General features: G+C 39.3%; 1 protein-coding gene across 3 annotated transcripts in view; it reads left to right on the top strand.

Moving 5' to 3' along the window:
* The window catches only part of PCDH19 (protocadherin 19), a 134,372-nt gene that overhangs the window by 59,443 nt on the left and 48,784 nt on the right, over positions 1-26,145 (top strand). For 2 of the 3 annotated variants that reach the window (XM_061409142.1, XM_061409143.1), the window contains 2 exons: positions 2,846-2,904; positions 13,087-13,259. In XM_061409142.1, the coding sequence (XP_061265126.1) occupies positions 2,846-2,904; positions 13,087-13,259 (232 nt within the window). The remainder of the gene's footprint in view (positions 1-2,845; positions 2,905-13,086; positions 13,260-26,145) is intronic. The other variant, XM_061409141.1, reaches the window with a different exon arrangement.

Here is a 26,145-nt window from a genome sequence, read left to right as displayed (position 1 = left end):
GTGGTATAAAATATTCTACCTGAAAACTGACTTAATGTGGCAATATCTTGGAATGTTGCTCATGCTTTCTGTGCAAAGCTAGTATCTTCCTTTCTTTTACACCTGTGTCTCTGTTAACTTCCTTGGAAAAACTGATTTAGGAAGTTTGGAGGCTGCGATGGAATGTGTGCTGCATGGTACTCTTTTATTGCGCAAATGGGGTAAATCCCAGATCCTACTTGGGAATCCATATTCTGTAGAAAGCAGAGGATAAGGATTTCCACCATTCCTACCATGAGTTATGACAAATGCACTTGAAATTCCTCTTAGGATTTGTTTTCTGTTATGCCTATTTTAGGGCTCCCCAGGTGGTGCTAGTGGTAAAGAACCCGCCTGTTGATGCAGGAGACATAAGACATGGGTTCGATCCCTGGATCGGGAATATCCCCTGGGGGAGGGCATGGCAACCCACTCTAGTATTCTTACCTGGAGAATTCCCTGGACAGAGGAGCCTGGCAGGCTACAGTCCATAGGGTCACAAAGAGTTGGACATGACTGAAGCAAATTAGCACACATGAATTCATGGCTATTTTATGGAGGAGGAAAGTGAGAAATTAAGTAATTTGCCCTAGGTTGCACAAACTAATAATTAAACTCAGTGCTTAATCATTTCCCTGTTTTATTTGGGCAGAATCCTTTTGTGTGGGTGTGTCGGGGGCAGTTAGCATGCTTCGTGTACTAAATCGCTTTAGTTGAGTCTAACTCTGCAACCCTATGGACTGTAGCCCACCAGGCTCCTCTGTCCATGGGGTTCTCCAGGCAAGAATACTGGAATGGGTTGTCATGCCCGCCTTCAGGGGATCTTCCCAACCCAGGGATCGAACTTGCATCTCTTACGTCTACCTGCATTGGCAGTCAGATTCTTTACCACCAGCACTACCTGGGAAGCACTTAGCAGACTTCCACTTATTAAATTATATATTGTACTGAATATCATAGAAGAACACATTTACCCAACACTATTTTTGCCTTTTATATTGGTGTAGAAATTAATTCAAGAAGTGCTTGTTGGTTGACTCACTGATGGATAAGCTCTTCCAGCACTGTATTCCCAATGCAGCTTCAAGTTTGCTTCCTCCTCTTGTAGTTATGTTTGCAACAATTTCAGCCTCCATTTTCTTATGAAACAATTAGAAATGAACTAACCTTTTTGATTTTAACTCTCCCAATCCATTCCTTCCAACAACACCAAAACTTACTTGTGATTTTCATTAAAGGGGATTTTATCCTTTAGAAAAAGCTGGTGTGCTTGCATGTGTGCATGCTCAGTCGCTTCAGTCATGTCTGACTCTTCCAACCCCATGGACTGTAACCTGCCAGGGTCCTCTGCCCATGGGATTCTCCAGGCAAGAATACTGTAGTGGGTTGCCATGCCCTCCTCTGGGAGAATCTTCCCAACCCAGGGATTGAACCTGTGTCTCTTCTGTTTCCTACATTGGCAGGCAAGTTCTTTACCAGATATAATTACACAGCTCATTTTCAAATAAGGGGCATGGGGAGAACATGGGCATGCACCAGTAAGTACAGGAGAGTGATGGGGATTTAGTTTTCTTCTCTTTACATTCTCTTTCTCTCACCTACTTGCCACCCCCATCCCCACCTACTCTAGATACTTAGGGTCCCTATCCAGACTGTTGGCTATTTGGTACTCATGTGGTAGAACTGCTATCACCTGTCCTGTTTTCCTGTTTTCAAGGAGTCTGAGCTCCCTGAAACCTAAAGCTGTGTTTAAGAGCCTAGCATAGTTCATGTGTGACATGTAGTCATCTGAAAGGAATCTGCTGTTGTTAGCTCGACAGCTATTGTGTTTCCTTTCACAGGCACTTTCAGTTGAAGTGATTTCGGAAGGCCCTAAGGAATGGTGAGAATGGTGAGAATTTCTGGTAGACTGGCAGGAGGGCAGAGGAGATGGGCACTTTTCAGAGTAGTACTTTAGTTTTGGACATAAGATCCACTTTTTTAGGACCTCCAGTTACTTCAGTGTTGACTTTTCCCTGTGTTTCACCCTCCTAAGGCTGACCCCCCTGCAATCTGCCCCCAACCTCTGGATGCTTATCAGCTGTTTTCCCAACTCTTTTATCTGGCAGGTATTCTGCATTTGCTTTTGTAAAGCTGTTGCTCAGGCAGTCTACTGTAACCACATTAGACAGTGGTGTTTTAATGATGGGAGCTGAGACAAGGGTTTACTTTCAAACTTCATGTTTCACATGAAAGGCTTTGGCACCCACTCTGGACTGCTTTTCACCCTGTTTTAGGTGTAATACTTGTTTGCCTCTATATCTGTGATAAAATGAAGGCCTCCCTATATAACCAGTGCTGAGCAAAATGTCTTAAAACAAAGGGAAGTGCAGAGTTTAAATCCACAGTGGAGGATTACCTTGCCTGCATTTATATATCTGTGGAATAAATATTTTAATGTGTTAATTACCTACTAATAAAAATACCTTTGAACTTCCAGTCAATTTGATGGGCACAGAATTGTGTCCACTGGGGAATGGGAAGCAATTAGTTTCTGTAAAGAGTTTGGGTCATGCTGTATCTTCCCTAAGTGGTTGCATGGTCAGTAGTCAGGTGTATTCTAGGGGATGTTTGTGTCATCTTCCTCTGTTCATGGGCCTGCCTCCACAGAGCCCCCAGGGCCCCAGGGAGGAGGCAGGTCTTCATCAGGGTGTTGCCCTACTATGGCTATAGTTTCTGATTCATTCATTGCCTCTTGCTCAGTAGAAAAATTCCTCCTAAGTAGGACAGTTTGACTCTCCATGAATCACCTCCATAACATTTTTAATCTTTTCTTTCCCCATTGCAGACTGAAAATTATTCCTTTGACTCCAACTACGTGAACAGCCGAGCCCATTTAATCAAAAGGTATGTTGGTTTGCTTGCCTATTTCTACAATTGAGCTCAATTTAATACAAAAAGCATGAAAATATTTTTAAATGATGCCTTTTCAGATTTTAAAGTGAAAATGCTTATCTGCTTATTGTAGGAAATTAGGAAAATTCAGAAAAGCATTAAAAAAAAAACTAAATAAAAATCACTGGTAATTCCGCCACCCAAAATCACTGTTGGCATTTTATCATGTTTATGTAACTGTATACAGAAATAATTAAATTTAAATTGTGGTCATATTAAAATAAAATTGATTTGATGATTTAGAAATCTAATATTAAAATTTTCTCCTGTGTATCTTCTATTGAATTTTAAGATGGTTGATGGCTGTTATTTTGGCAACTTTGAAATCATTTTAAGGCTATTTTAATGACAGATAAACTAATTTCTTATCTTTAAAAAACTTTATAGATGAGAGAGGGAAAGATAATATACTTGCTAATACAATAAATCTTAAAATAGGTATTTCAAGTGAAGCATTCAAAGTTGAGATTTGTGTGAATGGTTGCTCATAACCAGTTATTCACAGAGACACAATGTATGTGGATACAGAACTGAATACTGCCTGGAAGATTCCAGGGCAGGAAGATTTCAAGAATGAAGATTCCATCTGGTGCAGTGGTCACCAAGGTGCCCCAGGCAGGCAAGATAAGGGGTTTAGGGAGTCCTCTAAGCAGAGAATTTGTGCAGAAAAACTGGTACTGACCATTCAGATGATGCCTTTATTACTGTTTGATGCAATTGTCCTCTTAAATGGTCCAGAGGTTATTCTGTAGCTAAAATTGAACTCTGTGTGTGATTGTTAATAGAAATGAAAGAGAGAAACAAGCAGGGTATGTTAGAGCTGCAGTAGACAAGATCTGAAAATTCTATTATTTTGCTGGCTCTAATCCCATAAATTTATATCACCAGAAGGGTAGGATTTGAGGAATAAACTAGTTTGTTGTAGAAACAACTTTAATTCAGATCTAATTTAATTCACGATGCTGCAGTAATGCCTGCTAACATGCTAGGCTTATCTGTATTGGTCTGGAACCACTTGTGACCTTAAGTGATAATTGTTAATTATGTGAAAATGGAGAGCCCAGTATTAACAGTCATAGCATTGTTTGGAATTTTTTGAGGGATTGGGAAGGATCCATTTTGAATATTTTCTTGGCTCACAGAATAAATCAAAAGGTGAGGAAATCAAAATTATTCAACTGATTTATTAGGAAGGATAAAAGCCCTCTTTTTGTACACTGATTAGAGTAACTGCAGCAGAAATTTGCTTTCTTTTCTGCTTTAGAACTGTTATTACAAACCCCTTTTTTCAGACTTCTGATAAAAACAGTGAGTTACCTATCCTCACAGGCCCCTTGGGCTAGCTCTGGGTACCTGGAAATTCTACGACCGGGTTAAACTTGTAGCATGAACCTGATTTTCATAGCATGGCGGAAGGCTAAGACTCTTGGGAACCCTCACCATCTTAGGTCAGACGTGAATATCCAATGCACAAGGCAAACTGATGAGATGAAAACTTATGTTCAAACATTTAGCTTTTGGGACACATGTATTTCTTTAGCAGCTTTTGGACTCACTAGAACTTCTGATTTTGATTAATTATATGTTTTTATTTACACACATGCACACACAAAAGGTACAATGTGGAATTAATAGGCCCTCAGTGGAAAAATCTCCTGATGTTCCCTGAGATCAAAGATAGTGCTTTTTTTTTTTTTTCTTTCAATCAGGGATCACCTTGGTTAAAGAGGAAAGCTCAGGGACACAAGCATTTTTGCCAGGTTCTGTTTTTGGAATCCTGAGAGCTTTGGAAAACTACAAAGGTCTTGGAATTTATGGGATCAGTTGAATTTAGACAAAGCACAATACCTGGAAAGACACAGGGAATCTTGTGTGCTATGCTTTTTGAGGGGGGCTAACTATTTTAAATGTAAAATGTATGGAAAGTGTTAAGAGAGTAGTAATTAACATCAGATGATAAAACCACACAAACTGTGTTCACATAGCTCACAGTGATGTTTGAAAGGTGTTTCACTGTATGTGGTTTCTTGAGGATCCACTTACATGCATGGGAAATATCCTGGCCAGAAAATTCTGAATCTGATTATCAGTCTTAATTTTATTATCAAGTTCTCGTTTCTTTAAATGCCAATCCAATTTCAGGCCAACTTTGAGAATTTCTTTTCCCATCCTTTTTTTTTCTTCTTCTGTTCACTTTCTACCCACCCGGGGATTCTTCTTAGAGCCTGCTTTTTGGCATTCTCCAGGGCTTACGTGCCGGCTTCCTTTTCTCTCTCTCATCTGTCTACCTGAGGTAAACCAAAAGAAAGCCAGAAGGCAACGGGGTTTCTCCTAGCACAAATTAAGGTTCAGAGGGGTGAGGAGTAGATCAGGAAGTGTAACGGAAGATATATAGCATATTGCCCCATAATCTTCTGCACTGAGTAATCTAGTGATTTATTTCTGTAGTATTTTTTTTTCCCAAACGTCATCTGTAACCTGTAGGTATACCCAAGGTTTATGTCAGAGTCCCAGATTAACAAGCCAAGACAGTTCAGAATTTTTTCTGGATGAATTTCCTTCCTGCTATGTTTGTTGTCTTGCTATCATCTCAGAGCAAGGAAAGCCAGCAGTGGGACATTGCCCTTGCTGCAACACTGTCTTTCCTCATGCCAGTTTTCTGTACTGCTGTCTGAGACCCATTCCTGCAGTGCTTTTGAGCAATATCAAGCAGGGCATGGGGCTGTAGCTCAAAGAAAATAAAGCAGGAAATGAACATGGCTCTGAAGCAGAGTGGGAAAGAAAATGAGCATTGGCTCCTAAACCATACAGAGTGCTTTCCTTTTCCACCTGAATTGTCCTGGGGTTTTGCAGCACCTGGTATGGTGCCTTGTCTATAACAAATGCTGGTACATGTCTATTGAAGGAATGGATGAAAAAAGTTTAAAAAAAACTCAGCATTTTCCCATTGAAAACTAGCATTAAACATTCCTTTATACCAGCAATTTCTGGCCTTTTTTGTGCATTAGAATCACCTGGGAGGCTTGTTAAATGCAGGCTCTAGTGCCATCCCTAGAGAATCTCCAGTTTTCACAGGTTCCCAAGGTGATTGTGATACAGGTGATCCAAGAACCACTATGCTGCTGCTGCTGCTGCTGCTAAGTCGCTTCAATCGTGTCTGACTCTGTGCGACCCCATAGACGGCAGCCCACCAGGCTTCCCCATCCCTGGGATTCTCCAGGCAAGAACACTGGAGTGGGTTGCCATTTCCTTCTCCAATGCATGAAAGTGAAAAGTGAAAGTGAAGTCGCTCAGTCGTGTCCGACTCTTAGCGACCCCATGGACTGCAGCCTTCCAGGCTCCTCCATCCATGGGATTTTCCAGGCAAGAGTACTGGAGTGGGGTGCCATTGCCTTCTCCAAAGAACCACTCTAGGATCTTATGTTTCTTAATATAGTTACCCTACTCTTTTGACTTTTAGTCCATTCTTATTCTCAGAAGCTATTTCCTGGGTATGTGGTGTTACCTACTAGAAAGATATTCTCTCCTTTCAGATTTTTCTGTTCTTTGGAAAGATTTCTAATATTTTGAAGTGTAAATATGGGTCAGAATGTTAGTAATGTTCATTCATCAAGTATTCTCTGAGTCTTATGTACAGAATCTTATTCCAAATTTTTTCAAGCTTGTTCCTCTGTTACTCACCAGAACAAGTAATAGAAACATCTGTATTTACAATACCATTGCAAAAAGGACCCTAATTTATTGTCCCACAAAAGTTGCTTTATAAGTTTTTCATCTCCCAAGAGGTACACAGGTAGTAAAGCAAGTGAAATCAGTATTTTTTTATGCCTGGCATAAATTGTTTTGGGTGAGTGGCCATTTACCAGGCTGTTTTACAATTTGCAGCATCTTACTTACTGCATCTTAAACTGCCTTACACAAATCCATTCATTAAGCCACTAAATGTCCTTACAGGATGAGAGTAAGTGGCACTTAGTTTGTCAGATGGACAAACTGTTCTTTATACAAGTTAACTATTTTAAGGTTTGGGGGAGGGGGTTAATACACTTTGCTTTTTCTTTAGAGAACATATGACTTCTCATTCTCAAATTACCAGTCCCTTAAGTCCAAGCAGCCAATTCTTCACTATTTTGTTATTTCTCTTCTTCCTATAAAAAGCCAAAAGCTCCAATGTGGTTTATAATACTTCAGTTCAGTTCAGTTCAGTCGCTCAGTTGTGTCCGCCTCATTGCGACCCCGTGAATCGCAGCACACCAAGCCTCCCTGTCCATCACCAACTCCGAGTTCACTCAGACTCACGTCCATCGAGTCAGTGATGCCATCCAGCCATCTCATCCTCTGTTGTCCCCTTCTCCTCCTGCCCCAAATCCCTCCCAGCATCAGAGTCTTTTCCAGTGAGTCAACTCTTCACATGAGGTGGCCAAAGTACTGGAATTTCAGCTTTAGCATCATTCCTTCCAAAGAAATCCCAGGGCAAGCCTCCTTCAGAATGGACTGGTTGGATCTCCTTGCAGTCCAAGGGACTCTCAAGAGTCTTCTCCAACACCACAGTACAAAAGCATCAATTCTTCAGTGCTCAGCCTTCTTCACAGTCCAACTCTCACATCCATACATGACCACAGGAAAAACCATAGCCTTGACTAGACGGACCTTTGTTGGCAAAGTAATGTCTCTGCTTTTGAATATGCTATCTAGTTTGGTCATAACTTTCCTTCCAAGGAGTAAGAGTCTTTTAATTTCATGGATGCAGTCACCATCTGCAGTGATTTTGGAGCCCCAAAAATAAAGTCTGACATTGTTTCCACTGTTTCCCCATCTATTTCCAATGAAGTGATGGGACCAGATGCCATGATCTTTGTTTTCTGAATGTTGAGCTTTAAGCCAACTTTTTTACTCTCCTCTTTCACTTTCATCAAGAGGCTTTTTAGTTCCTGTTCACTTTCTGCCATAAGGGTGGTGTCATCTGAATATCTGAGTTTATTGATATTTCTCCTGGCAATCTTGATTCCAGCTTGTGTTTCTTCCAGTCCAGCGTTTCTCATGATGTACTCTGCATATAAGTTAAATAAGCAGGGTGACAATATACAGCCTTGACGTACTCCTTTTCCTATTTGGAACCAGTCTGTTGTTCCATGTCCAGTTGTAACTGTTGCTTCCTGACCTGCATACAGATTTCTCAAGAGGCAGGTCAGGTGGTCTGGTATGCCCATCTCTTTCAGAATTTTCCACAGTTTATTGTGATCCACACAGTCAAAGGCTTTGGCATAGTCAATAAAGCAAAAATAGATGTTTTTCTGGAACTCTCTTGCTTTTTCCATGATCCAGTGGATGTTGGCAATTTGATCTGTGGTTCCTCTGCCTCTTCTAAAACCAGCTTGAACATCAGGAAGTTCATGGTTCACGTATTGCTGAAGCCTAGCTTGAAGAATTTTGAGCATTACTTTACTAGTGTGTGAGATGTGTGCAATTGTGTGTGGTAGTTTGAGCATTCTTTGGCATTGCCTTTCGTTGGGATTAGAATGAACACTGACCTTTTCCAGTCCTGTGGCCACTGCTGAGTTTTCCAAATTTGCTGGCATATTGAGTGCAGCACTTTCACAGCATCATCTTTCAGGATTTGAAATAGCTCAACTGGAATTCCATCACCTCCACTAGCTTTGTTCATAGTGATGCTTTCTAAGGCCCACTTGACTTCACATTCCAGGATGTCTGGCTCTGGATGAGTGATCCCACCATCGTGATTATCTGGGTTGTGAAGATCTTTTTGTACAGTTCTTCTGTGTATTCTTGCCACCTCTTCTTCATATCTTCTGGTTCTGTTAGGTCCATACCATTTCTGTCCTTTATCGAGCCCATCTTTGCATGAAATGTTCCCTTGGTATCTCTAATTTTCTTGAAGAGATCTCTAAATGATTATCAAAATTTTAAAAGATAGAGCCAAAACCAATTAGGAAAAGCAAAATAGAGATCCCTGGCATCTAAGTCACTGCAATTAAACATTATATTTTCCTTGAAGCTTTTGAGAAGCCAAGACAGAGTAAGTATACCAGAGCATGTCATTCTCATTTTTCAATAAAGGAAGGATACCGATTGGATAGAATTTCTTTTCCTGTCCCTTAATTTTAGAAGAAATTGATGTAGTGGACAATGTCTGACTATAGTTTATAGAAGATATAGCAGCATTCTTTATGTATGCATTTCCTATATCAATCCTATACAAAGACTATGTACATTTCTCCAATGAAGACATACAGATGGCTAACAAACACATGAAAAGATGTTCAACATCACTCATTATCAGAGAAATGCAAATCAAAACCACAATGAGGTACCATCTCATGCCGGTCAGAATGGCTGCTATCCAAAAGTCTACAAACAATAAATGCTGGAGAGGGTGTGGAGAAAAGGCAACCCTCTTACACTGTTGGTGGGAATGCAAATTAGAACAGCCACTATGGAGAACAGTGTAGAGATTCCTTAAAAAACTGGAAATAGAACTGCCATATGACCCAGCAATCCCACTGCTGGGCATACACACTGAAGAAACCAGAATTGAAAGAGACACATGTACCCCATTGTTCATCGCAGCACTGTTTATAATAGCCAGGACATAGAAGCAACCTAGATGTCCCTCAGCAGATGAATGGATAAAGAAAGCTGTGGTACATATACACAATGGAATATTACTCAGCCATGAAAAACAATACATTTGAATCAGTTCTAATGAGGTGGATGAAACTGGAGCTTATTATACAGAGTGAAGTAAGTCAGAAAGAAAAACACCAATACAGTATACTAATGCATATATATGGAATTTAGAAAGATGGTAACGATAACCCTATATGCGAGATAGCAAAAGAGACACAGATGTATAGAACAGTCTTTTGGACTCTGTGGGAGAAGGTGAGGGTGGGATGATATGAGAGAATAGCATTGAAACATGTATATTATCATATGTGAAACACATCGCCAGTCCAGGTTTGATGCATGAGACAGGATGCTTGGAGCTGGTGCACTGGGATGACCCAGAAGGATGGGATGGGGAGGGAGGTGGCAAGAGGGTTCAGGATGAGGAACACATGTACACCCATGGCTGATTCATGTCAATGCATGGCAAAACCACTACAATATTGTAAAGTAATTAGCCTCCAATTAAAAAAAAACTATGTACATAATATTTAGTTGTAAGTCAATGAAATCATTATCATGTATGGGAGTAATGATCATATTAAGCAATAACCATTTATTGAGCATTTGTGTATAACTGGTACTTCATGTGAAGTATTTGATGAAGTCTTCAAAATGGCTTTGTAAAGGAGGTTTTAGCAAATGCATTTTTCTAGGGTTTAATTTTTCATTATTTTTTTTGTTGAAAATTGGAGTATAGTTGATTAATAATCATGTGCTTAGTTCCCTGAGAAGGGATTGAACCCAGGCCCTTGGAAGTAAAAGCAAGGAGTCCTAACCACTGGACCACCAAGGAATTCCCAGCAGATGCATTTTACAGACAAGGAAATCAAGGCACAGAGACATTAGCTATCAGGCCCAGGTTCCCATAGATGAAGTGGCAGACTAAGGATTATCACTTGTTCTGATGACTCCAAGTTCAATGCTCTTTGCACTACAGTCAGGAAATATAACATGTTACAGGAATAGAGTTTAAAGAACCTAGAGCAGTGGTTCTCAACTGGGAGTTATTTGGCAATGTCTGGAGACATTTCTGGTTGTGCCTTCTGGGAGAGGCATGACTGGCATCTAGTACATAGAGGCCAGAGATGCTGCTAAACGTCTTATAATGGACAGAACACCTGCCTCCCCCCACCAACAGACTTACACAGTGTCAGTAGTGCCAAGGTTGGGAACCTTGCTCTAAAAGAATGGTTAATTACATTGTCCTTATTTTATACCCCTCACCATCATCTGTCTCAAGCAGGTTTTAGCAACTGCTGAAATGCAGTGAAGTCAGAGTTGAATTCTGTGGTTTAAGGTAACAATTGTGCATTGTGAACTAAAGAAATTTTCACATTCTTCAGATAGCAGGAATGAATGTAGGTCAAAAATTATTTGTTATAAAAATGTAGGAGCCAGTAAGACCATCCAGGCAGGTCATTTCCTTTCTCCTGAGGTGCAGGGGTGCATGTGGACAGGACCAGAGTTTTTTTCTAAAAAGCGAACTTTGAATCTGTTCATTCTGTGGAATTAGTACTTATAGGAAGCCTCCAAATCTGTGCCATGAAGCTAGAGATAGTGACACATTTTAAAGTATGAGTTTCCAATTGGTGTTAATGACCATAAAAACTCATAGGATGATTGGTTTTTGAATAGAACTGCATCCTGGTGGGTCCACAGGGCTGAGTAGCTACATGACAAAATTTGAAGGAGCTGAGTGAGTTGGCCTATTGAGTGATTTTAGTTTTAATACAGTTGATGCTCATTTATTCTTTCTGAAAATAATTAGCAAATAGGTCAGTGCTTCACCCCCTTTTGCCCTTCATTTTCTGATAATTATGGCTTTCCCGTTACTGCCCTTTTGATCTTTTCCTTTTCATATTCAGGGCAGCAAACATTCTACATCTAGGTTGGTCATATGTTAAAAATCTGCTGTCATTCCCTTTGACCAGTGTGGAGAATGACAATGTAGGCATTGTGTCCATGGCATAGCTCTTCATCATATGTACTTAGTGTTCTTATCAAAGCCTCAGAGAGTCAGGCCTGTGGATGTTCAAGGTTGAGCAGATTGAGTGAGTTTGCAGTGTCATCTCCACAGGGCTCCCTTTTCAGAAGTACAGTAGGTCTGTTGGGACTTGTCCTAATTCACAAGCATGCTGCTCTCCCTTGTTGAGACAACAACACATTTTCTTGAGTATGCCTTCGCTGCTTCCTTACTGACTAGGGAATGGATTCACCATTCACTAGGTATTTTTTATGCCTAATTTATAGTCCATGGTGCATCACAGCTGCACATTCTGTCAGGACATACAAAGTATTAGAGAAGATGAGGCATCTATGGATGTACCTGATGTATTAGTCTCTTATCTTTTGAGAAATGGTGTGGGGTTCTTGCGGAGAAGGCAATGGCAACCCACTCCAGTACTCTTGCCTGGAAAATCTCATGGACGGAGAAGCCTGGTAGGCTGCAGTCCATGGGGTTGCACAGAGATGGACATGACTGAAGCGACTTAGCAGCAGCAGCTGCAGTGGGGTTCTTGGGTAATATGGTTAGTGCATGGAATGGTGGATTGATTTACTAAGTGCAAGAAAAATTTACCCACAAAGTCTTGAGCTGCAGGTTGCCATGTTCTTAGCATAACTGCACGCACTGTTTCCTCTGGTTCTCACTTTCATCTTACTTTCCATGTACCAAGGCTCTCTTCTCAGCTCCTACCTCTCCTTTTTTTTCTTTGACTCTGTCCCTCAGCCTCTCTCAGTTAAATCTGACCCAAGTTCTCTGATCCTGATAACCCTTTCTATTTAAATTGCATTACGTCAATTTCTCCCACTTTCATTTTCACAGTTGCTTAGTAGACATCTTTGGAGAGGCAGTATAAATAGGGGTTAAGGGGCCAGGCTCTGGAGTCAGACCGCCTGGGTTTGGTCTTAAATCTGCTACATTTTAACCAGCTGTGTGACCTTGGACAAGTTATTCAACTTATGTGTGCCTCTTTTTTTCATGAAATGTGAATATTAATAGCACCTTTATTTTATAGAGTTGTGATTATTTTAAAAAGTGAACTCATATCAAGCACTTAGAACAGTGCCTCATGCACAGTAATCCCTCAGTAAACTTTAGCTGTTACTATTTTACTTTGATTGCATAAGAGGAAAAAACCTTCTGAAATAATGATATTTTTTGCAGGTGGTTGTTTCAGAATTGTAGTTCCTTCTGCCTTGCCTGTAGTGATGCCCTGAAGATAAGTGAATGAAAGTGATTAGCTTCATCAGCATTCAATAGTGAGAACCTCTCTACAGTGTTAAGTTCCATGATCTTTAAACAGAAAGTTTTCTTTCTCCTGCCCTGATGGACCATCCAGTCACTGTTGGCCTCATCACAGAGCTGACATCATCCTGGCTCTGAAAGATTTTTAAAAATCAGATCTGTCACAGTTATAAATTATCATTCTTTCTTCAACCCAGCAGCTCCACCTTCAAGGACTTAGAGGGCAACAGCCTAAAGGATAGCGGCCATGAGGAGAGCGACCAGACTGACAGTGAACATGATATCCAGCGGAGCCTGTATTGTGACACTGCTGTCAATGATGTGCTGAACACCAGTGTGACCTCCATGGGATCTCAGATGCCTGACCATGGTAAGGACTGATTGGCTATAAGTTGCAACCATAGATTCCAAAGAACTCAGGATGTTTAGAGGCTCACTGTACTCCTGTACTGTTCTTTACTGTAATGAGTATATGTTGAAGGTGTGTATTATGCTCATGCCTCAGTAGCACCTAAAGGGTTTCGAGATGTCCTGACGCCTGTCCAGACTCTTCTTTGCCCTCTATGAGTGGATTCACTATGATCGTATAAACGTTTAAGCACTTAAAAAGCTGACTACCTATGCATATTGCATACACACTTGTCAATCATAACTGCATCACAAACATAGGAAATCAACAGATGCCTTCTCACCAGAAAAAATGCCTCTTTTTGATTTAGTACATGAATTCAACTGACCAGTTGAGTTGCAGAGAACACAGCACTTATGACACCAAAGGGGTGAGTTTTATTTCCATATCAGGCTAGTTAGCTTTACCCAGAAGGAGACTCTTCTCTGACCACACATATTGCATACTCTTTACTGAGGAGACAGAGTGCAAAACTTCCCACTTTGTCTATGAGATGGTGATGCCGCCAAATCCCTCTAGCTACCAGGCAAATGCAAGCCACTGGTCATAGGAGACACCAGAGTAAGAAAACTTAATGTAACATTCTGTGCATGTCAAAAATGCCTCAAAGCACGTGTCAGGAACGACATCCTCATGTATGAAGAAGAGTCTATTTTTGGGAATCTAGCACACATGCTTTAGCAAGAGGAGCTATTTAAAACTGTTCCAAGCATAAACCAGGGTATAAAAACATTAGCAGAGTTCAGCTAAGGCAGAATGTTCAGATGGACTTGGGCACAAATGTCATTTTCAATGTTTTACTGATGCAAACATGCTAGGCAAACAGCCTGTCTTTTTCAATTAAGAACTATGAATTCAGCTTGGTGTTTAGGCTCAGTGAAGCTTCAGAATGCTTGGCTATGTCTTGAGAGTAGCTAGACGCAAGCTCAGCTGGAAGCCCTGCTGCTAAAAGACTTAAAGATGAGAAAACAAAATATGGTGATTATGTGCTGGTCTTCAACTGTTTCATTTCACTGTATACATCATTAAATGGCTTTGTTTTGGTCTTATAAATGAAACCAAAGGAAAAAAAATGCATGATCCACAAAACAAAATGTTTTCTGTTGAGAAAAAGTTTCTCACTGTAGATTCTATTAGATTGTTTAATCCATCCCTTTCCCAGCAGATCCAAGTGTCAAAGTCTATAATATATGTAAGTCACTACCAACTGTGAGCTGCCTTCCCTAATTGGTGACTGGTGACATCCTCAGAGATAATATACTTTCCAAGCAACCTAAGACTAAAGATGAAAAAATTAAACATTTATATAACTGAAACAGAGGTTATTTAATTCTCAGAGGATTAGCAGCATGTCACAGAATACAGACTGATGTGTATCATTTTCTAGTCTTGTGTCTCAAAGAAATGCTTTTTCATTTATATCAGAAAGGGTTTTAGTTAGATGTTCTCTAAAATGAAATAACTCTAGGAAAAGAAATAGTCAGAATTGATTCTCACTTTGTGCTTGTCTAGAACAATATCTGTTTTTTTGTGTCTTTTTTTTTTTTTTTTGTCCCGTATCTCTAGGAAAACAGTACCAGTGGACTGGAGCTAGTTTATCTGAGGGGATGTTTCTTACAAAAGGGATGTATTGTATGTATATCCTATAGATAGTGTAATAATGAGATTCTAAAGCAAATATATGGCATTATCCCAAGACTCTCCTACATTTAAGGTGGGGATCACATACACACATTTTTGCTGTTCTGTTTTGGCACACTTCTACATTTTGTTTCTCAATATTCAGTTCTCATACATGTATCTTCATTTTTCCATTGTTCTAGCAGTGCCTAAACCTTGAACCATCCCTTGTGTTTGTTCTTTACAATTTGGTTGAGTCATTAATGTTTAGGTACAAAGGGAATTCAGGTCTTGCTTACATCTCTGGCTCTACCTTATGATATCCCAGTACAACTGAGCTTCCTATAATAGTACTTAAGTGAAAATGTTAGTCTCTCAGATATATCCAACTCTTTGTGACCCCATGAACTGCAGCACGCCAGGCCTCCCTGTCCATCACCAACTCCTGGAGTCCACCCAAACCCATGTCCATCGAGTTGGTAATACCATCCAACCATCTCATCCTCTATCGTCCCCTTCTCCTCTTGCCCTCAATCTTTCCCAGCATCAGGGGCTTTTCAAGTGAGTCAGCTCTTCGCATCAGGTGGCCAAAGTATTGGAGTTTCAGCTTCAACATCAGTCCTTCCAATGAACACCCAGGACTGATCTCCTTTAGCATGGACTGGTTGGATCTCCTCGCAGACAAAGGGACTCTCAAGGGTCTTCTACAACACCACAGTTCAAAAGCATCAATTCTTCTGTGCTCAGCTTTCTTTATAGCCAACTCTCACATCCATACATGACCACTGGCAAAACCATAGCCTTGACTAGATGGACCTTTGTTGGCAAAGTAATGCCTCTGCTTTTTAATATGCTGTTTAGGTTGGTCATAACTTTCCTTCCAAGCAGTAAGTGTCTTTTAATTTCATGGACGCAGTCACCATCTGCAGTGATTTTGGAGCCCAGAAAACTAAAGTCAGCCACTGTTTCCATTGTTTCCCCATATATTTGCCATGAAGTGATGGGACCACATGCCATAATCTTAGTTTTCTGAATGTTGAGCTTTAAGCCAACTTTTTCACTCTCCTCTTTCACTATCATCAAGAGGCTCTTTAATTCTTTTCACTTTCTGCCATAAGGGTGGTGTCATCTGAATATCTGGTTATTGATATTTCTCCCAGCAATCTTGATTCCAGCTCGTGCTTCCTCCAGCCCAGCATTTCTTATGATGTACTCTGCATATAAGTTAAATAAGTAGGGTGACAATATACAGCCTTGACATACTCCTTTTCCTATTTGGAACCAGTCTGTTGTTCCATGTCCAGTTCTAACTGTTGCTTCCTGACCTGCATACAAATTTCTCAAGAGGCAGGTCAGGTGGTCTGGTATGCCCATCTCTTTCAAAATTTTCCACAGTTTATTGTGATCCACACAGTCAAAGGCTTTGGTATAGTCAATAAAGCAGAAAGAGACGTTTTTCTGAAACTGTCTTGCTTTTTCAATGATCCAGCAGATGTTGGCAATTTAATCTCTGGTTCCTCTGCCTTTTCTAAAACCAGCTTGAACATCTGGAAGTTCACGGTTCATGTATTGCTGAAGCCTGGCTTTGAGGATTTTAAACATTACTTTTTACTAGGTGTGAGATGAGTGCAATTGTGCGGTAGTTTGAGCATTCTTTGCCATTGCCTTTCTTTGGGATTGGAATGAAAACTGACCTTTTCCAGTCCTGTGGCCACTGCTGAGTTTTCCACATTTGATGCCATATTGAATGCAGCACTTTCTCAGCATCATCTTTCAGGATTTGAACTATCTCAACTGGGATTCCATCACCTCCACTAGCTTTGTTCATAGTGATGCTTCCTAAGGCCCACTTGACTTCACACAAGTAGTTGAAAGACAAATATGAACAAATTTATCATGCATGCCTGCCTGATCTGGTAACCATTCTAATTACATAATTACATAAATAGTAATCATAATTAGTGTGGTTCTAGTTATTCATTCCAGGGCAACATGGTATTGTTGCTCCTGAGGACTACTGATCTAGAAAGGTGAGAAGGGAAAATGGAATCTCCTCTGGACTCAGACAGTGCTGAAAGTCTCAAAGATATCTTGAGGAAAAAAGGTCCCAGTTCTCTTTGGTTCACTGATACTGTGTTAGGCATCTCAAACCAAAGTACCCCAAAATCCAAAAGTTGCCAGAGCTGAACAGTTTTTGAGATTTGAATGGATGTCTCTGGAGAAGAGCAAGGGTTATAATGATACTGTCAGACTAACTCTGATCCTGATAATTATTTTTTCTAGTCCTATCAGAATTACTCCAAAGTTGGACCAAATATACCCAATACATTTCACCTTATGCCTTTGTTTGGGGGAATTTATCTCACCTTGGATTTCATGTCTGTAGATCTCTCTGTGATGTTTCCAATTTGGATATTAGTGCAGAATTTTTCTTTGCATATATATAGACATATGAATGATGAAGAATCTCAGGATTTTCCAAATAAGGATAATTTTATTCAACTGTTAATTTTTTTCCTTGAACAGGAGCAAGTTGTTCAATGAGCTCATATTGTGTTGCTAGTGTTTGAGGAAAATGTACAAACAGTATTTGCTTCTCATTTTCTTAACCAGGGCCCTATACTTCTTCACACTGCCAAAACTTTCTTTGGAGTTTATTCTTTTAACCCTACTGTAGCTAAAGAATGCTCAATGTGAATGTCAAGGGTGCTTTGAGATTCTCAGATCCCTTAATTTTCAGTTACTTTTCTCTGAGAACATTCCTAGACAAGGGAATGCAGGATCACTATATTTAACCAAAGGAGAATAGCTGGAAGAATTTTGTACTCAAAGGGCAAGAGTCTGGATTTAGACCCTTGACTTCAGATTGTGGGTTTTTTTGTTTGTTTGTTTGTTTTACTTTTAATTTTATTGGAAACATACTGGTTACAGTCAATATGTTCTACATTTTATTAATTTGAGTAGATAAAGAATTCATTCAAATGATATTGAGTTGCCCAAGAGATGCAGAGCCAGAAACAGTGCTCCAAATGATAACAGAAGTTGTGTGGTGAGGTCACCACTGCTGTTGCTGTATACAGAATCCCCAGCTTACACTATTGACACCATGGGCTCTGGGTGTTCCTGCTACTGCCACCTGGATACCTTGGGTTACCCGTCACCCAGATGGAATTTCCACAGACCCCATTCCTTTGTCAGAGAAGGCAATGGCAACCCACTCCAGTACTCTTGCCTGGAAAATCCCATGGATGGAGGAGCCTGGTAGGCTGCAGTCCATGCGGTCGCTAGGAGTTGGACACGACTGAGCGACTTCATTTTCACTTTTCACTTTCATGCATTGGAGAAGGAAATGGCAACCTGCTCCAGTACTCTTGCCTGGAGAATCCCAGGGATGGGGGAGCCTGGTGGGCTGCCGTCTCTGGGGTCGTACAGAGTCAGACATGACTGAAGTGACTTAGCAGCAGCATTCCTTTGTACCATCAGCTTGCTGTTTTTTTTTTTTATCTTTTAAAAATTTTTAATTGGAGGATAATTACAATTTTTAAAAATTTTAAATTTATTTTTAATTGAAGGATAATTACTTTACAGAATTGTGTTGGTTTTGGTTTTTTTTGATTGCCCCAACCAGACATATCTGTGAGCTGTGTCAGGGTGGAGATAAGATGAAATAATAAGAATCTCTGCTTTCTGAATTATTACCAATCCTAGTATCACTTGCAACATGCCTAAAACCTGATCAGTGGGTTGATGAACTGACTGAGCCAAATTTCCTAGTTGCCAGGTGTCTGAATTACATTTATCATCTATAGTGCCTTTGAATTAATATGTCTCAGCTCTCCCCCAGTACTGTAGCTCTTGTCATGGCTTCCCAGAAAAGCAGCTGATGGAGCGTTCTTTATCCTATACTTTCTACTGGCATATGGCACTTTTTGCAATGCTATGTCTCTGTAGCTCTCAGAGTATGTTGAAAACAAGTCAGTATTGTCACTCAGCATATTTTACCACCTGATTTGGTGCTGAGTTGGGGAGTCACACTCAAATCTTTTAACCAATGTTTTCCCTCCCTGAATTTGAGTTATTTGGTAAAATTACACCTTCTTGCAGGGATAAAAATTTTGCCCTGTGCAATTTCTGCAGACAATCTCTAAGAAGAGTAAGCAAAAAGTAGAGTGCTCAGAGGTGCCAGAGGCTCATGGGTTTGTTGCACATTTGGGAGTCTCATAGGACTGCAAGCCCTTCCTGTCAAGGTTATTTCTGGGTTGAATAGTGTTGGGTTTAATAGGCTTTTGTCTCCTTGCTTCTTTGCATGCTCATTTGTGATGACTTGTATATCCCATTATGAATACTCAAATGTGTAGTTCTGATGAAATTAGAGTTTATGGGTTCATGTCTTAGAACTGTACATACTCGTCCCAAGCCCAACTAATTTGTTTCAAATCACACTCGGTCTCTCTTACCTTATGATTTAATTATTGATTATAAATTCATCAGCTGAAAAATTGAATTTAATTGCTATAATATGCACCTAATTTGGAACTCACTACAACACTGAATTGGTTTCCCTCCCATGCTAATTGATACCAAATGGAAGCAATGTACAGAAATTTGTGAGAACATCTATCTGATTTTCACATCCAAAAGCACCCAAATGCAATATAATAATTGCTTTATTTCTGAAAGTGTAGGTTCTTCGCATTTTCCTAAACTTATTCATTTGCTATTTTCATCACCTGTATATCATTTAACATGTTTGTTGTGTAAAACATGGATTTAAAGAACTTGAGCTGTGCCTAATGCAACCGCTGTTGCAAATTAGCCATGAAAATGTTCTGGAGGCTGCACACTATGCATATTCTAGTTTCAAGCACAGGTGTATTAGGATGTTTACACTTTCAACACTCTATCAACAGTATGTAATTTCATTTCCTATAGCCTTTTAATGAAATTATGATTCCATGACTGAATGTCCCTTCCTTATCCTCTTACCTATCCCCTGACTCACCTCTCACCTCACTAAATTGCCATTCATTTCAATTAGTCTGTTAGCAAAATAGGGAGTTCTCAACGGAGAATATTTTGTGACATTGCAAGGCAGTGTGCTGCTGGGCTCCAGAAATGGTAGCATGAACCAGATGTTTATAGAGTAATTGAAAATTCCATTTTATCAGATAGTATTTGCTGTCAAAAAGGTTTATCTTTAGTTCAACAAAGAGGTTGATTAGCTCCCCCTGGAGTCAAATTAGCATCTTTGAGGCTAGATATACTGTTTTGCAATTCATGTGGTTATTTCTCCCCTGGTTTTGCTCATATAGAATTGTTTAAAGATGTCTTTAGCCTCTTGAAAACATACCAGGTAAAATGTTTAATTACTTGAACACAGTAAAGTATATGTATACAGAGTTTCTATATATATGGCTTTCAGGTTTTCTCATCTTGCCTCAGGTATACAGCATTCTAATACCAGGTAGGAACAATCCATACGTAGATATTGTTGTTCATTCATTCAGCAATAGGTCCAGCTCTGGGAAAGTGTCAGCTACTTTTGTTATTGACTGTGAAAATTATCACCTTTTTAGATTTGCTTATCTGAGTTTTACTGGGGTGAACAAGGTCAGCTCAATGATGAAATGAATAACTCTTATTTTAGAAATATTTCTAAGAATAGAGCCTGGGACTAATATGAATCTTATTAATATTGTGCCAATAAAGCAGAAGAAACTATAAAAGAAGATGGTTACAGTCAAGGTCATATTTTTAATAACAGTATCATGAAAGAGTCTTCCTTGATGTTCTAATTTGAACAGTCACAATGTTAAGGATTTTCTTTTTAAATTCTTCTGCTCTGAGATTGAACTTCCTGCTTAATTTTAGTTAATGTCATTGTAAAATGGTAGGTTTAATCTCTGACATGCCTGTTTACCTTTCTGGTTAGGAAGTACTCAGTGATACTCAATACCCAGTTTCTCTTTCCTTTTGAGGTCCAGGACCTTTATCCATTCTCAGTCTCAGCAATGGCTGGGTAGGTGGGAAGAGAGATAACAGGTGGATGCTTTTGTTTATTTCAACTACATTGTTGCACCAGATAAATGGATTCCTTCCAAAGCATTATTTACATTTTATTGATAAGGTGGCCACTAGAATAAAATGTTGTCCTTAACTAATGGAAGGTTTTTCCTGGGTAGCTCAGCTGGTAAAGAATCTACCTGCATGGAAGGAGACCCCGGTTTAATTCCTGCTTCAGGAAGATCTGCTGGAGAAGGGATAGACTACCCACTCCAGTAATCTTGGCCTTCCCTGGTGGCTCAGATGGTAAAGAATCCGCGTGCAATGTGGGAGACCTGGGTTCAATCCCTGGGTTGGGAAGATCCTGTGGAGGAGGGCATGGCAATCCACTCCAGTATTCTTGCTTGGAGAACCTTCATGGACAGAGGAGCCTGGTGGGCTATAGTTTATGGGGTCACAAAGAATCGTACATGACTGAACGACAAGCACAGCACAGCCGAACTAATGGAAACATCCATGCTCTTAGTGGTTGTTTGCTAGCGTTATTTTGGCTTGGGCTTTTTGGTCAGAGAATTCTTTTAGGACAGCTCAAGTTTATCTACTTTGAAATAAAAGCATTCTTCCTCTTTTTTATATAATAATGTTTTCTTTTTTTAAAATTTTATTTTATTTTTAAACTTTACATAATTGTATTAGTTTTGCCAAATATCAAAATGAATCCGCCACAGGTATACATGTGTTCCCCATCCTGAACCCTCCTCCCTCCTCCCTCCCCATACCATCCCTCTGGGTCATCCCAGTGCACTAGCCCCAAGCATCCAGTATCGTGCATCGAACCTGGACTGGCAACTCATTTCATACATGATATTTTACATGTTTCAATGCCACCTTAATAATGGAACAGAAATGATGTTAAATAGATTGAAAAACCCAAAGAAGATAATGATCTTGATATTTCAATGGACTGTTTTAGTATGTGAATCAATCATATGATTTATCCCTATAAAACAATTTTATTTGCTTCTCATCTGTTGTCCTATTGCCAGCATCCCTACTTATCATGGCCTGCAGAACTTGCTTTATCATGAAGCAATTGGAAAAACTTCACCTAGCAAATCACCCAAATAGAGCTTAATTTTATCTCACATGCTATCTCAGGGCGTGGTTTCCAGTATTCCTCCAAAGGAATCCCATTACACAGAAGTGTCTTTTGAAAAGGATTTTGCTTTCCAGCTGAAGTTGTCTTAATTAATTTCTTCACTGATCCGATGCAATCTATTCCATACTGGACCATTTGTGCTATTTGGCCATAAACTCCTAGAGAATGAAATTCTTAACTGTTCAGTGTGCTCCCTTTATATAGCCTCCATCCTCCAATTCTTTCCAAGTGCTCAGAAATATAGAAATTCTCAGTGTCAACCAGTCAGTAAAGACCTTGGTATTTATTCTCTTGATGAATAATGAATCCTTTACTATAGGTAATTATTAATAATAAAACTTAAAATAGACAATGACTTTGAGACAACTAAAAGTTCCAAGTGGATCACGCCCTGAGATAGCATGTGAGATAAAATTAAGCTCTATTTGGGTGATTTGCTAGGTGAAGTTTTTCCAATTGCTTCATGATAAAGCAAGTTCTGTAGGCCATGATAAGTAGGGATGCTGGCAATAGGACAACAGATGAGAAGCAAATAAAATTGTTTTATAGGGATAAATCATATGATTGATTCACATACTAAAACAGTCCATTGAAATATCAAGATCATTATCTTCTTTGGGTTTTTCAATCTATTTAACATCATTTCTGTTCCATCATTAAGGTGGTTAAGCACCATAAATAAACTCCATCAGGATGGGAAAACAAACTGAACTTTCCATTTAAATATTTATGAAATATTTTTTTCTGTTCATCTTCCCTTTAACCCTCTTCTTATGAAATAAATATGAAGAATTGGGTCCTGATTTAAAAAGCAATTTCAAGAATACCAAAATCCTGTATTACTTCCTTATTGTATAGGCAAAATATCTGTGAGATGGCTTTCTTCTCTTACTGTAGATGCTTTTTTATCATCCAGGATCAGGTCTTTGCCCCAGGTATATTTGATCTCTGTCCTTACCAGATGGCTCATTATCTGTTTATTTTGGGCCAATGAAAGCTAATTTGACACATCACTTTGGAAATGTGGCTTGCCAAGGAAGTCTTTTCAATTTCTCTTCCTACAAGGCTTACCCCCAATAAAACTTTAGCCATGGAAAAATCACCAAGGACCAAATTAGAAAAGGTTTGAACTGACCTTTAGAGCCATCAGAAGAGTTGTTTTTTTAGAAACTTATGCACAGCCTAAAGTGGGTAGACAAAACAGATGCTTTTGCAATTAGGAAGAATGGAGCCCTTAAACCAGTTATTTTGCCATGCAGAGAGACTATAAGGCAGTTATCCATGGTGGCCTAAAGAGATTATCAGTGGGCTATCAGTATCTAGAGTCATTTTAGAGCAAATCCTTCACTACTAAGCATTTGTGTGAAGGTGAAAAGTCAGAAAAATATTGTGGCATTTTAGGTATTATGGTAAAATACTGGATATGGTAAATACAGGTTATCACCCCAAAATGTGCACCCCAAAGATCTACTGTTGTAGTTGGAGGAATAGGTGAGATAGATAGGTACCAGAGGTGATTTGAAAGGTACTAAATTCAGAAGGGGCCAAAGGAGGTTATCAGAAAATGAATTCTTGGTGAATTCATTCAAAGTTCTGTTTCATTGAGGTGGCCTCATGAGAGAGAGACATTTTGTCTTTTGAGGGTTTCTGGCTATCAGAAACAATCATTCTATTCCATTATTCTTCACAACAGCATAGTCAACAAACTTGTAAGCTATTAAATATGAAACAATAGGCAACATCATATCTTTAGTTCTTTCAAATCTTAATAATTTTGACTTTCATGGCAAATGAGACTCTTTAGGTTTCTGTCTTATTTGAACAGGAAGATTTTTGGCAGAAGTTAAAACCTTAAAAACACATTCATCTCCCCCTGCTCCAGTTAGCTAAGTCTTCAGTTCAGTTCAGTTCAGTTGTTCAGTTGTGTCCGACTCTTTGTGACCCCATGGACTGCATGGACCAGGCCTCCCTGTCCATCACCAACTTCTGGAGTTTACCCAAACTCATGTCCATTGAGTCGGTGATGCCATCCAACCATCTCATCCTCTGTTGTCTCTTTCTCCTCCTGCCTTCAGCCTTTCCCAGCATCAGGGTCTTTTCCAATGAATCAGTTCTTCACATCAGGTGGCCAAAGTATTGGAGTTTCAGCTTCAGCATTCATCCTTCCAATGAACAGTCAGGACTGATTTCCTTTAGGATGAACTGGTTGGATCTCCTTGCAGTCCAAGGGACTCTCAAAAGTCTTCTCCAACACCACAGTTCAAAAGCATCAATTTTTCAGCACTCAGCTTTCTTTATAGTCCAACTCTCACATCCATACATGACTACTGGAAAAACTATAGCCTTGACTAGACGGACCTTTGTTGGCAAAGTAATGTCTCTGATTTTTAATATGCTGTCTAGGTTGGTCAAAGTTTTCCTTCCTAGGAGCAAGTGTCTTTTAATTTCATGGCTGCAGTCACCATCTGCAATGATTATGGAGCCCCCCCCCCAAAAAAAAATCTGTCACTGTTTCCACTGTTTCCCCATCTATTTGCCGTGAAGTGATGGGACTGGATGCCATAATCTTTGTCTTCTGAATGTTGAGCTTTAAGCCAACTTTTTCACTCTCCTCTTTCACATTCCTCAAGAGGCTCTTTAGTTCTTCTTCACTTTTTGCCATAAGGCTTGTATCATCTGCATATCTGAGGTTATTGATATTTCTTCTGGAAATCTTGATCTTAAGTTCTTTCTAATTTGTGGTTTAATACCTATGCTAAATCATGCAGGAGTGCAACTGTAATCTGCTTTAAAATAAAAGTGCAACTCATTATTTTGCTTCCCTTTTAATAGATATCTGTAAACAAACACTACTGTAATCACCTGGAGAAACTTGGTAATTTTAGTTGATTACAGCAAGGTAGCTTCCCAGCCATAAGTTTGTAAATTCAAATCCAGAAATACTTTTTCCAATATATGGCTTCTTTCACCACTTGTAAGCTCATATAGTCTCTCTTTTCTCTTCTTAGTTTGGATAATAATAGATATTTGATTACTTGCTTTCTTCCCTCCTCTTTCATCCCATGGAGTTTCCAACCTGAGTGAACAATAGAATATTCCCTTTTTAATACATGGAAAAAGGGGGAAGAGGAATGATATAGGTTCCAAGATAGACTGGTCAGACTGTTCTAAGACATCACCACCTGCTGTTTTAAATCACTAATGAGATTGTCAGTTGTTTTAATATGGGAAGTAAACTAAAAGAATGGTTTTGATTTTAATTTAATTTAAAAATCAGCTTATTGGGAAAAAAAATGCCTCCAGCTTGTGAGAGTCATGTAAACTGTTGATAAACTGAAGCAAGTCCAATGCAGAAGCTGAACCATCATTCATATGCAAATGTGAATCCTATTAAATTTAGGGAACTATTATTTAATATAATAACTATTATTATTTGATAACTATACTTATTTATTATTATTATTTAAATTTAGGGAACTATTATTTAGAGAACTATTATCACTAGCTAGAAAATTTAGTTCTTTTAATTCAAGGAACCATTTTATTTCAGAGATATGCTTCATATAATTATCTGTTCCATATATTTTTTTCTGGAAGAAAAACTGATACACTAAGAATTTGAAGACTTTATTCATGTCAGAACACAAATCAGTGGCAAAGTCCAGAGTAAAGCCCAAAGTGCAAATTCTTTTTGTTGACTCACTGTCCATCAAGCTGTACATTTTAGAAGTTGAGTGATTATCTGTGAGTACCCTATTAAGTTTGGATTTTCTTTCACTGGATGATTCTGCTTAGTGCAAAATGCGAATTCAGAAATATGGTTTTAATGCACAAATTGGATCTTAAGGACCTGGAGCCAGACCTTTGTTTGTACCAACTGTCAACTTAGAAAGTTTCATTATCTCGGAGTTTCACCAAACACTTTCAGATTTATAATTGATGTCAACTGAAGTTGAAGGCAAAGAAAACCTGCCTTATTTGACTGCAGAAAACATTACCTTACTGTTGGGTCCTAGTTAGTTATCTATAGGGTAGATGTCTTGAATCACACTGCCGCCGCTAAGT

The sequence above is a fragment of the Bos javanicus genome, chromosome X (assembly GCF_032452875.1).
Source record: "Bos javanicus breed banteng chromosome X, ARS-OSU_banteng_1.0, whole genome shotgun sequence".
NCBI lineage: Eukaryota > Metazoa > Chordata > Mammalia > Artiodactyla > Bovidae > Bos > Bos javanicus.
Note: the sequence above shows the minus strand (reverse complement) of the source record. Positions and strands in the feature narration are given on the sequence as shown.